Source organism: Somniosus microcephalus, unplaced genomic scaffold (assembly GCF_052327205.1).
Source record: "Somniosus microcephalus isolate GS21.2 unplaced genomic scaffold, FLI_Smic_1.0 unresolved_chr4, whole genome shotgun sequence".
NCBI classification, from domain to species: domain Eukaryota; kingdom Metazoa; phylum Chordata; class Chondrichthyes; order Squaliformes; family Somniosidae; genus Somniosus; species Somniosus microcephalus.
In genome coordinates, this window is record NW_028225182.1 from 34,459,303 (window position 1) to 34,473,043 (window position 13,741).

General features: G+C 52.1%; 1 protein-coding gene across 1 annotated transcript in view; it reads right to left on the reverse strand.

Moving 5' to 3' along the window:
* Window positions 1-7,194: 7,194 nt before the first annotated feature.
* Window positions 7,195-13,741, reverse strand: part of kdm6ba (lysine (K)-specific demethylase 6B, a) — a 62,612-nt gene continuing 56,065 nt past the window's right edge. Inside the window, 3 exon segments of the mRNA XM_085977276.1 lie at window positions 7,195-8,785; window positions 11,322-11,492; window positions 12,237-12,363. Of these exon segments, the coding sequence (XP_085833402.1) occupies window positions 8,759-8,785; window positions 11,322-11,492; window positions 12,237-12,363 (325 nt within the window). The 3' untranslated portion in view covers window positions 7,195-8,758.

Genomic DNA, 13,741 nt, shown 5'->3' on the forward strand with positions numbered 1-13,741 from the left:
AGTGGGATTAGTTTGGGATTGATACAGGGCTATAGGGAGAGAGCGGGCCAATGGGATTAGTTTGGGATTGATACAGGGCTATGGGGAGAGAGCGGGGCAGTGGGATTAGTTTGGGATTGATACAGAGCTATGGGGAGAGAGCGGGGCAGTGGGATTAGTTTGGGATTGATACAGGGCTATGCGGAGAGAGCGGGCCAGTGGGATTAGTTTGTGATTGATACATAGAAAAATAGGAGCAGGAGTAGACCATTTGGCCCTTTGAGCCTGCTCCACCATTCAATATGATCATGGCTGATCCTCTATCGCAATACCATATTCCCGCTCTCTCCCCATACCCCTTGATGCCTTTTGCGTCTAGAAATCTATCTATCTCCTTCTTAAATATATTCAGTGACATGGCCCCCGCAGCCTTCTGTGGTAGAGAATTCCACAGGTTCATCACCCTCTGAGTGAAGAAATTTCTCATCTCAGTCTTATATGTCCTACCCCGTATCCTGAGACTGACCCCTCGTTCTAGACCCCCCCAGCCAGGGGAAACATCCTCCCTGCATCCAGTCTGTCTAGCCCTGTCAGAATTTTATACGTTTCAATGAGATCCCCTCTCATTCTTCTAAACTCTAGTGAATACAGGCCTAGTCGACCCAATCTCTCCTCATACGACAGTCCTGCCATCCCAGGAATCAGTCTGGTGAACCTTCGCTGCACTCCCTCTATGGTAAGTATATCCTTTCTTAGGTAAGGAGACCAAAACTACACACAGTACTCCAGGTGTGGTCTCACCAAGGCCCTGTATAACTGGAGTAAGACATCCTTGCTCCTGTACTCAAATCCTCTTGCAATGGAGGCCAACATACCATTTGCCTTCCTAACTGCTTGCTGCACCTGCATGTTTGCTTTCAGTGACTGGTGTACAAGGACACCCAGGTCCCTCTGTACATCAACATTTCCCAATCTAGCACCATTTAAATAATACTCTGCCTTTCTGTTTTTCCTACCAAAGAACTTCACATTTATCCACGGTATAATGCATCTGCCATGTATTCGCCCACTCACTCAACTTGTCTAAATCGCCTTGAAGCCTCTTTGCATCCTCCTCACAACTCACAATCCCACCTAGGTTTGTGTCGTCAGCAAACTTGGAAATATTACACGATAGCAAAATACTGCGGATGCTGGAAATCCAAAATAACAACAGAAAATGCTGGAAAAACTCAGCAGGCCAGGCAACATCCGTGGAGAGAAAATAGAGTCAACGTTTCAAGTCGAAACCCTTCGTCAAGACTGAAAAAGCACAGGAAATGAAACAGATTACGAGGTCAGTTTGGGGGCTCCTCTACATTGGGGAGACCAAGCGCAGATTGGGTGACCACTTTGCGGAACACCTCCATTCAGTCCGTAAGGGCGACCCCGAGCTTCCGGTCGCCTGTCATTTTAATTCACCGCCCCATTCCCACTCGGACCTCACCATCCTTGGCCTCTTGTATTGTTCCACGGAAGCTCAATGTAAACTCGAGGAACAGCACCTCATCTTCCGATTAGGCACTTTACAGCCTTCCGGACTCAATATCGAGTTCAACAATTTCAGATCACAACCTCAGCCCCTATTACATTTTTATATATTTTTTATCCACACCTTTGTTTTGTGCCCTTCCCCCTTTTTTTCTCTCCCACATGGCAGCTGTCTCCCATTCTGCCAGCGCATTTCACACCTAATCCAGAGCCGTCTTTTGTCTCCACTAGTCCCATCACCATCTCGTCTGGTTTTGAATACCTCTTAATGTCTCTTCACTTCTCTCTTGTTCTCTCATCCCCATTTCCCAGCCCCCAAACTGGCCTTTTAATCGGTTTCATTTCCTGTGTTTTTTCAGTCCTGATGAAGGGTTTCGACCTGAAACGTTGACTCTATTTTCTCTCCACGGATGTTGCCTGGCCTGCTGAGTTTTTCTAGCATTTTCTGATGTTACTTTGGAAATATTACATTTGGTTCCCTCATCCAAATCACTGATATATGTTGTGAATAGCTGGGGCCCAAGCACTGATCCCTGTGGTACTCCACTAGTCACTGCCTGCCACCTCGAAAAAGTCCCATTTATTCCTACTCTCTGTTTCCTGTCTGTTAACCAATTTTCAATCCATGCCAGTATATTACCTCCAATCCCATGTGCTTTAATTTTGCACACTAACCTCTTATGTGGTACTTTATCAAAGGCCTTCTGAAAATCCAAATACACCACATCCACTGGTTCTCCCTTATCTATTCTACCAGTTACATCCTCAAAAACTCCAGTAGGTTTGTCAAACACGATTTCCCTTTCATAAAACCATGTTGACTTTGTCTAATCCCGTTGATATTTTCTAAGTGTCCTGTTATCACATCCTTTGTAACACACTAGCATTTTCCCTACTATTGATGTTAGGCTAACCGGCCTGTAGTTCCCGGTTTTCTCCCCCTCCTTTTTTAAGTAGTGGGGTTACATTTGCCACCCTCCAATCTGCCGGAACTGTTCCATTGATACAGGGCTATGGGGAGAGAGTGGGGCAGTAGGATTAGTTTGGGATTGATACAGGGCTATGGGGAGAGAGCGGGGCAGTGGAATTAGTTTGGGATTGATACAGGGCTGTGGGGAGAGAGCGGGGCAGTGGGATTAGTTTGGGATTGATACAGGGCTATGGGGAGAGAGCGGGGCAGTGGGATTAGTTTGGGATTGATACAGGGCTCTGGGGAGAGAGCGGGGCAGTGGGATTAGTTTGGGATTGATACAGGGCTATGGGGAGAGAGTGGGGCAGTAGGATTAGTTTGTGATTGATACAGGGCTATGGGGAGAGAGCGGGACAGTGGAATTAGTTTGGGATTGATACAGGGCTGTGGGGAGAGAGCGGGGCAGTGGGATTAGTTTGGGATTGATACAGGGCTATGGGGAGAGAGCGGGGCAGTGGGATTAGTTTGGGATTGATACAGGGCTATGGGGAGAGAGCGGGGCAGTGGGATTAGTTTGGGATTGATACAGGGCTATGGGGAGAGAGTGGGGCAGTAGGATTAGTTTGTGATTGATACAGGGCTATGGGGAGAGAGCGGGGCAGTGGGATTAGTTTGTGATTGATACAGGGCTATGGGGAGAGAGCGGGACAGTGGGATTAGTTTGTGATTGATACAGGGCTATGGGGAGAGAGCGGGGCAGTGGGATTAGTTTGGGACTGATACAGGGCTATGGGGAGAGCGGGGGCAGTGGGATTAGTTTGGGACTGATACAGGGCTATGGGGAGACAGAGGGGCAGTGGGATTAGTTTGGGATTGATACAGGGCTATGGGGAGAGAGCGGGGCAGTGGGATTAGTTTGGGATTGATACAGGGCTATGGGGAGACAGAGGGGCAGTGGGATTAGTTTGGGATTGATACAGGGTTATGGGGAGACAGCGGGGCAGTGGGATTAGTTTGGGATTGATACAGGGCTATGGGGAGAGCACGGGGCAGTGGGATTAGTTTATGATTGATACAGGACTATGGGGAGAGAGCGGGGCAGTGGGATTAGTTTGAGATTGATACAGGGCTATGGGGAGAGAGCGAGGCGGTGGGATTAGTTTGAGATTGATACAGGGCTATGGGGAGAGAGCGGGGCAGTGGGATTAGTTTGGGATTGATACAGGGCTATGGGGAGAGAGTGGGGCAGTGGGATTAGTTTGGGATTGATACAGGGCTATGGGGAGAGAGCGGGGCGGTGGGATTAGTTTGGGATTGATACAGGGCTATGGGGAGAGAGCGGGGCGGTGGGATTAGTTTGAGATTGATACAGGGCTATGGGGAGAGAGCGAGGCGGTGGGATTAGTTTGAGATTGATACAGGGCTATGGGGAGAGAGCGAGGCGGTGGGATTAGTTTGAGATTGATACAGGGCTATGGGGAGAGAGCGGGGCAGTGGGATTAGTTTGGGATTGATACAGGGCTATGGGGAGAGAGCGGGGCGGTGGGATTAGTTTGGGATTGATACAGGGCTATGGGGAGAGAGCGGGGCGGTGGGATTAGTTTGAGATTGATACAGGGCTATGGGGAGAGCGCGAGGCGGTGGGATTAGTTTGAGATTGATACAGGGCTATGGGGAGAGAGCGGGGCGGTGGGATTAGTTTGGGATTGATACAGGGCTATGGGGAGAGAGCGGGGCGGCGGGATTAGTTTGGGATTGATACAGGGCTATGGGGAGAGAGCGGGGCGGTGGGATTAGTTTGGGATTGATACAGGGCTATGGGGAGAGAGCGGGGCGGTGGGATTAGTTTGGGATTGATACAGGGCTATGGGGAGAGAGCGGGGCAGTGGGATTAGTTTGGGATTGATACAGGGCTATGGGGAGGGAGCGGAGCAGTGGGATTCGTGTTGAATTGCACTAGCAAACAGCTGGCACAGATATGAGGGGGCGAATGGGCTCGTTCTGTGCTAGAAACCTCTATGGATTTTGTCTGTAACATAATGTGACACAGGTGTACTTTACCTTGAGCATAAAGACTAACATTTATTGGTATGTTACCCTGATTCAGCACAGGAGGCCATTCGGCCCATTGTGCCTGTGCCGGCTCTTTGAACGAGCTCTCCAATTAGTCCCACTCCCCCCTGCTCTTTCCCCGTAGCCCTGCAAATGTTTCCTTTTCAAGTATTTATCAGAGCGAGGACAAGGAGCATGGTTTTCATGGCGTCCTGGTGGCTGCATGCCAATTTGCTCCCATAGCAACCCAGCTGGGGTAGGTCCCCTTAGTGCCAGGAATATATATGGGCTATTTGACTGCATGGGGCATCACAGCCTAGCCCAATCCTGCCCTCACCAGCCAACCTTTTTACAGCAGGGACTGGACTCTCTGGATATGGATCAGGAGCAGCCACTCTTCCACTTTCCCAAACCCAGGAGCCTAACCCGAGCCCCGAGCCCCTCACCAGGCAGCCGTCACGACCCCTCCCTACCTGCTACCCCCAGATCAGCTGACGCGGCCCAGACCGGGATCTCAATCTGGGGCCTTCTGGCTCTGCACGGTGTCAGACGTGCCAGCATTCTCGCCCTCTGGGTCAGAAGGTTCGAGTCCCACTCCCGAGACGTAGAAGGTACAGCACAGAAGCCGGCCGCTTGGCCCACCACATCTATGCCGGTGTTTATGCTCCATTATTACGTAGGATTACATCGGATATACGGCACTGAAACAGGCCATTCGGCCCAACCAGTCCATGCCGGCGATTATGCTCCACTCGAGCCTCCTCCCGTCTTTCCTCATCTAACACTATCAGCGTAACCCTCGATTCCCTTCTCCCTCATATGCTTGCCCAGCGTCCCCTTAAAATGCATCTATACTATTCGCTTCAACCACTCCCTGTGGTAGCGAGTTCCACATTCTCACCACTCTCTGGGTGAAGAAGTTTCTTCTGAATTCCCGATTTGATTTCTTGGTGACTATCTTATATTGATGGCCTCTAATTATGCTCTTCCCCACGAGTGGAAACTCTCTCTCTCTATACGAACATACAAATTAGGAGCAGGAGTCGGCCACGCTCCGCCATTCAATAAGATCCTGGCTGATCCGATTACTCCACATTCCCGCCTACCCCCGATAACCTTTCACCCCCTTGCGTATCAAGAATCTATCTACCTCCGCCTTAAAAATATTCAAAGACTCTGCTTCCACCGCCCTCTGAGGGAGAGAGTTCCAAAGACTCACGTCCCTCTGTGAGAAAACATTTCTCCTCATCTCTGTCTTAAATGGGCGACCCCTTATTTTTAAACAGTGACCCCTAGTTCTAGATTCTCCCACAAGAGGAAACATCCTCTCCACATCCACCCTGCCCAGACCCCTCAGGATCTTGTGTGTTTCAATCAAGTCACCTCTTACTCTTCTAAACTCCAGCGGATACAAGCCTAGCCTGTCCAACCATTCCTCATAAGACAACCCGCCCATTCCAGGTATTAGTCTAGTAAACCTTCTCTGAACTGCTTCCAACACATTTACATCCTTCCTTAAATAAGGAGACCAATACTGTACACAGTACTCCAGGTGTGGTCTCACCAATGCCCTGTATAACTGAAGCATAACCTCCCTACTTTTGTATTCAATACCCCTCGCAATAAACAATAACATTCTATTAGCTTTCCTAATTACTTGCTGTACCTGCATACTAACCTTTTACGATTCATGCACTAGGACACCCAGATCTCTCTGCATCTCAGGGCTCTGCAATCTCTCACCATTTAGATAATATGTTTCTTTTTTATTCTTCCTGCCAAAATGGACAACTTCACATTTTCCCACATTATACTCCATTTGCCAGGTCATTGCCCACTCACTTAACCGATCTATATCCCTTTGTATCCGCTCCATCAAAACCTTTCATAATTTTATACACCTCTATTAGGTCAGCTCTCAGCCTTCTTTTTTCAAGAGAAAAGAGACCCAGCCTGTTCATCCTTTCCCGATAGTATACCCTCTCAGTTCTGGTATCGTCCTTGCAAATCTTCTCCGCACCCTCTCCAGTGCCTTTATATCCTTTTTATACAAATAGCAGGAGCAGGAGTAGGCCATTCGGCCCCTCGAGCCTGCTCCGCCATTCAATGCGATCATGGCTGATCATCCAAATTCAGTACCCTGTCCCTGCCTTCTCCCCATATCCCTTGATCCCTTTAGCCTTAAGAAATATATCCAACTCTTTCTTGAATATATTTAATGAACTGGCCTCTACTGCCTTCTGTGGTAGAGAATTCCACAGGTTCACCACTCTCTGGGTGAAGAAATTCCTCCTCATCTCAGTCCTAAATGGCTTACCCCTCATCCTTAGTGTGAGACCCCTGGTTCTGGACTCCCCGACCATCGGGAACATCCTTCCTGCATCTAGTCTGTCCAGTCCTGTCAGAATTTTACATGGTGACCAGAACATCATCATCACTGCTGTTTGTGGGATCTTGCTGTGCGTACATTGACTGCCGCGTTTCCTACATTACAACAGCGGACTACACTTCGAAGAAGAGTACTTCATTGGCTGTGAGGTGCTGTGGGACGCCCTGAGGTTGTTGAGAGGGCCTTTCGTTCTGTGTGGGTCGGAGCCCTTGGCCAGAGATGCCACAGGGGGAGTTTCTGTGGGCCCCCTCCCCGAGGAAGAGCGTGACTTCAGTAAACATCCCCCGCCCACCCCACCAAAGCGAGGGGGACGGGGGGGAGGGGTGGAGAGAAATAAAGTTTATCAAAAGCTTTTATTGTTCATGTCACACAAATTCACAAAGTTAAGACAGTTCTGGCTCAGTTTGTGTCGAACAGTGCAGTAAACTCCAAAAACATACCCTTGTCATAAAATCCAACGAAAATGAAAGGAAATAGCTAATCTCAGACTCCATCTTAAAACTTAAAACTCATTTTTCCTGAAAAAAGCCCCGAACACAATTTTAATTAGAATTAAAACGACAGCACACAATTCAGAAGTACAAATCCGATCTTATCCAGTTCTAGTCAGCTCCTACTGGACTGGGAATGGAGTAAGGATGAAGGGGGGGGGGGGCAGTGAGGGAGGAGAGGAGGGGGAGGGGGAGGAGGAGGAGGAGAAAAGGAGGGCGAGGGGGGAGAGAAAAGGAGGGCGAGAGAGACAGAAAGAGGAGAGGGATCAGGAATGGGGTGAGGAAGGAGGAAGAGGGAAGAGAGAGACAGACAGGAGGGAAGAGAGAGACAGAAAAGGAGGGAGAGAGAGAGAAGAGGAGAGAGAGTGACAGAAGGAGGAGAGCATCAGGAAGGGGGTGAGAGAGGGTGTACGTGAGAGGAGGAAAGGGATCGAGGAATGGGGTGAGGAGAGGGAAAGGGAGTGAGAAGTAGGCGAGAAGACGGAAAGAACAAGGAGACGAGGGGAAACAGAGGGAGAGAGAAAAGTAGGAACAGGCAAGAGGGAGAGAGGACACACAAGGAGGGACAGTACAGCATCTCAAGCTTGGAGTTAAAAGTGTTTTCCTTAACGAAACTAAATCATTTTAAAAAATGTGAAACCTCAGGGGAGACAATTAGAGTGAATAAATAGAGAATTTCATAAATAAAACAAAAAACTGTACAATAGAAAAAAAACTTTTAAAAAATGGAGGTACATTGAATGGCCGATGCGATCGATAATTTATATGCGTGGGTTTTCACTGTGGGACCGTGTGTCTAAATTAAAGTGACACAATACATAGAAACACATACAAGAAGCTACGACAAAAATAATTCTTGCTATAACCCGTATTTAGCAATCCAAAACCACTTCTTAATGCTTACATTTTGTTTTGATAGAAAAAAGTTTATTTTTATTTCCATTTCTTTTCTCTCTTCCTCTTCCCATCTTCGAAGGCCAAAGTGGTATTTGCTGCAGTGTCAAGTCATGTGATAGAGGTTCGAGAACGTTAACTGCCGATTGGCCGCCTCAGTGACGACGAGAGGGCGGGGTAGGGATGGGGAGGGGCGGCCATTCTGCTTTTCCACCTGAGCGGGGGTGGCCATTTTGCTTTTCCACCTGAGCGGGGGTGGCCATTTTGTTTTTCCACCTGAGGGGGACGGCCATTTTGTTTTTCCACCTTGCGCGGCCAATCAGCAGCTGCTGCTGCTGATGATGATAAGGTTGAGTAAACACGTAGCTGATTGGCTGATGCAAAGATCCGCATAGTGATTGGGCGAGCCCGGTCGCTGGCTGGACAGTCCGCGGTGGTGGTGGTTGGTTTGGGAGGGTGGGGGGGAGATCCTCGGACAGTGAGAAGCATTTGGTATGGCTTTTGAAGAGCTCGTCATCTCGATGACCCTGATTGAGGCGTCTGCAGAGAAACAGTAACGGGTGGAATTAGCGCGCAAGATTCACGGGCCTGAAACTCTGCCAATCCCACTCACCCAGCGAACTCTTTAACCAAAGCTTTCAATTAGCCCTCGCCAGCTCTGCCTAGTGCTGGGCTAAACACAACAGGTGCCTCAGCCAAGGGGCCAGCCTTTGAACCTAGGTGGTCGGCTATTTGGCAATGGAGAGCATCACCGCCAGGCTCAATCCCGTTGCGAACCACATTTCCTTTTTTTTTATATAGATAGGATTGCGTTCAGGGGCCGTTGCCCTGGACTGTTAGTCCCTTCCCGAGCACCAGGGCCACTGGAGGTAACTGTAGCGCCCTCTCGCGCCTCTCCCTCCACCCCATTTAATGCCACTGTGCCCCCATCCAGAACCCAGAGCAAGCAAAATGGCATCAGGACAATCGCCCCATTGCGAGCAGGCTCCTGCAATCTGAATTGGAGCCCTGAATGTACTAAACTTCCTCTTTGCTTCAGGGTTCACGTTCAGAGCCGATGATTCCTAAGTTTTATAAATGGCCCCTGCTGCTAATCCATTCCTCGCAGAAGAACAATCACCTGCACGACTACCAACCGCCCAGCAGGGGGCAATGCTGAGCCATCGGCGCTGACCGCTGCCTGCAGTACCACTGAGCACCCAACAGGGGGCAATGCTGAGCCATCAGCGCTGACCGCTGCCTGCAGTACCACCGAGCACCCGATAGGGGGTAGCACTGATGACCTCTGCCTGCAGTGCCACTGAGCACCCGACAGGGGGCAATGCTGAGCCATCGGCGTTGAACTCTGTCTACAGTATTAGCGGCCGCCCGATAGGGGGCAATGCTGAGTCATCGGCGCTGACCGCTGCCTGCAGTACCACCGAGCACCCAACAGGGGGCAATGCTGAGCCATCGGCGCTGACCTCTGCCTGCAATATCACGATTGCCCGACATGGGGCAATGCTGAGCCATCGGCGCTGACCTCTGTCTACAGTACTAGCGGCCGCCCGGCAGGGGGCAATCCGGCAGGGGGCAATGCTGAGTCATCGGCACTGACCGCTTCCTGCAGTACCACTGAGCACCCGACAGGGGGCAATGCTGAGCCATCGGTGCTAACTTCTGCCTGCAGTACCACCGACTGACCAGCAGGGGCCAATGCTCTACCATTGGCACCGACCTCTGCCTGCAGTACTACGGAGCACCCGACAGGGGGCAATGCTGAACCATCGGTACTGACCTCTGCCTGCAGTACCACAGAGCACCCGACAGGGGGCAATGCTGAACCATCGGTACTGACCTCTGCCTGCAGTACCACGGAGCACCCGACAGGGGGCAATGCTGAGCCATCGGCGCTGACCGCTGCCTGCGGTACCACTGATTGCCCGACGGGGCAATACTGAGCCATCAGCGCTGACCTCTGCCTGCAGTACCACCGACTGCCCAAGAGGGGGCAATGCTGAGCCATCATTGCAGACCTCTGCCTGCAGTACCACTGACTGCCTGACAGGGGGCAATGCTGAGCCATCGGCGCTGACCTCTGACTGCAGTACCACCGACTGCCCGACAGGGGGCAATGCTGAGCCATCGTCGCAGACCTCTGCCTGCAGTACCACTGACTGCCCGACAGGGGGCAATACTGAGCCATCGGCGCTGACCTCTGCCTGCAGTACCACCGACTGCCTGACAGGGGGGCAATACTGAGCCATCGGCACAGACCTCTGCCTGCAGTACCACTGACTGACCAGCAGGGGGCAATGCTCTACCATTGGCACTGACCTCTGCCAGCAGTACCATGGAGCACCCGACAGGGGGCAATGCTGAACCATCGGTGCTGACCTCTGCCTGCAGTACCACAGAGCACCCGACAGGGGGCAATGCTGAGCCATCGGCGCTGACTGCTGCCTGCGGTACCACCGATTGCCCGACGGGGCAATACTGAGCCATCAGCTCTGACCTCTGCCTGCAGTACCACCGACTGCCCAAGAGGGGGCAATGCTGAGCCATCGGCACTGACCTCTGACTGCAGTACCGCCGACTGCCCGACAGGGGGCAATGCTGAGCCATCGGCGCTGACCTCTGCCTGCAGTACCACCGACTGCCCGACAGGGGGCAATGCTGAGCCATCGGAGCTGACCTCTGCCTGCAGTACCACCGACTGCCCGACAGGGGGCAATGCTGAGCCATCGGCGCTGACCTCTGCCTGCAGTACCACCGACTGCCCGACAGGGGACAATGCTGAGCCATTGGCGCAGACCACTGCCTGCAATACTACCGACTGCCTGACAGGGGGCAATGCTGAGCCATCCGCGCTGACCGCTGCCTGCAGCACCACCGACAGGGGCCCAGCAGTACTGCAGCTTCCCAGACCACTCCCTGGTCACCCAAAGCACCAGATTGTCCCGGGCTTCTTAACCCTCCTGGGCAGAGTCGAGGTCCTTCACCCACAGCCCCGTCCCCATCCTGCAATCATATCCGGGAGCCCCCTTCCTCCCCCCTGCGTCACCCTGGGTGCCCACCCCCCCACGCGCTGACTCACCAGCGTGAAATGGTCATAGACCTGCACCAGATCGTCCATCTTGTACTGCTCCAGGATCACCACGTTCAGGAGCGAGGGGCTCCGCTGGCGAGCACACTCCTCACAGTGCACGATGTAGGACTTACGGGAGCTGTTCTCACTCGTAACGAAGAGGAGATTGAATACCTCGAGCTGTAAGAGAGAGGGAAGTAGTGAAAGAGTGGGAGTGAGAGAGAGAGAGCGTGTGAGCGAAGCAGAGAGGTGGAGAGGGAGAGAGAGAAGGGGAGCGAGGGAGAGGGAGCGAGAGGGGGAGAGAGACACAGGTGAGTACGGTTGGGGTGAAGAAGATTAAAAGCCATGTGGGTGTCGGGGGAGACCCCGGACGCCCCCACATCAGGCCAGATGTGTAATTACAACCACCTCCCTCCCTCACCTGAATGTGCCACAGGTACTGAACCGCCTGCGCCCCCCCCCTCACCTCGCCCCAGTACCCATGCTGCAGGTGTGAACCTACACAGCGGGTGACGACTTGACAGCAGGGGGGGAAAGAGAGGGAAGGGGCATCGTAAACAAGCTGCAGTCCTGACCCTCTGGGGGTGGGGGGCAGGCACTGAGGCCAACGCAGAGATCCCAGACCCGCTGCCCTGGCTGATTTCAGACCGGGATCTGAACCCCCCCCACCCCCCAGGATCTCCCTGATCTGTACGGGTCAGGGCCACATTTGGGGGGAGGGAGGGAGGGAGGGTTGGGGAGGGGTGAAGGGGTGTCACCAGGAGCAGTAGGGCACTGAAAAGAAAAACTGTCCATTTTCAGCATGGTATTTATTTCTCTTACCGACAGGCCAGGACTGAGATTGCCCGCTATACCCCCCTCCCCTCCCCGGGACTGTCTGGGGGTGAAGCGTGTCTGCACGGGGAGGAGGGGGGAGTCTCGTACCTCGCACTCGTTGCAGTAGTAGGCTGGCTCCTCCTTCACCCGGCTCTGGAATATGATCTTCTTCCCGCTGTTCATCAGCGCGTCCCGCACGAGCTGACAGTGCTTCAGTGACGTCAACAGGCAGTACCTAATAGGGGAGCAGGTCAGAGGTTAAAGGGGGCGACGTTCATGCACGTGGAACGGTCCTGGGGTAGATTCACAGCTCCCAACAACAGCAATCGCAAGAATGAGCAGTTTATTTTGAGAGGTACTGGTTAAGGAAGGAATGAAGGACACCAAAGAAAGACTTGTATTTATATAGCACCTTTCACCACCTCAGGATGTCCCAAAGCGCTTTACAGCCAATGAAGTACTTTTTGATGTGGAGTCACTGTTGTAATGTAGGAAACGCAGCAGCCAATTTGCGCACAGCAAGCTCCCACAAACAGCAATGTGATAAATGACCAGATCATCTGTTTTAGTGGTGTTGATTGAGGGATAAATATTGGCCCCAGGACACCGGGGAGAACTCCCCTGCTCTTCTACGAAATAGGTGAGCGTAAAAGGTCCCACGGGCACTGAGAGGGCAGACGGGGCCTCGGTTTAACGTCTCATCCGAAAGGCGGCACCTCCGACAGTGCAGCGCTCCCTCGGCACTGCACTGGGAGTGTTTGATGGGGCAGTGAGGGAGCTTTACTCTGTATCTAACCCGTGCTGTACCTGCCCTGGGAGTGTTTGATGGGACAGTGTAGAGGGAGCTTTACTCTGTATCTAACCCGTGCTGTACCTGCCCTGGGAGTGTTTGATGGGGCAGTGTAGAGGGAGCTTTACTCTGTATCTAACCCGTGTTGTTCCTGCCCGGGGAGTGTTTGATGGGACAGTGTAGAGGGAGCTTTACTCTGTATCTAACCTGTGCTGTACCTGCCCTGGGTGTGTTTGATGGGACAGTGTAGAGGGAGCTTTACTCTGCATCTAACCCGTGCTGTACCTGCCCTGGGAGTGTTTGATGGGACAGTGTAGAGGGAGCTTTACTCTGTATCTAACCCGTGCTGTACCTGCCCTGGGAGTGTTTGATGGGACAGTGTAGAGGGAGCTTTACTCTGTATCTAACCCGTGCTGCACCTGCCCTGGGAGTGTTTGATGGGACAGTGTAGAGGGAACTTTACTCTGTATCTAACCTGTGCTGTACCTGCCCTGGGAGTGTTTGATGGGACAGTGTAGAGGGAGCTTTACTCTGTATCTAACCCGTGCTGTACCTGCCCTGGGAGTGTTTGATGGGACAGTGTAGAGGGAGCTTTACTCTGTATCTAACCCGTGCTGTACCTGCCCTGGGAGTGTTTGATGGGACAGTGTAGAGGGAGCTTTACTCTGTATCTAACCCGTGCTGCACCTGCCCTGGGAGTGTGAGATGGGACAGTGTAGAGGGAGCTTTACTCTGTATCTAACCTGTGCTGTACCTGCCCTGGGAGTGTGAGATGCGACAGTGGGTTCCTAAATGGAAAGTGGCCCATTTGCAAACTTTGGAT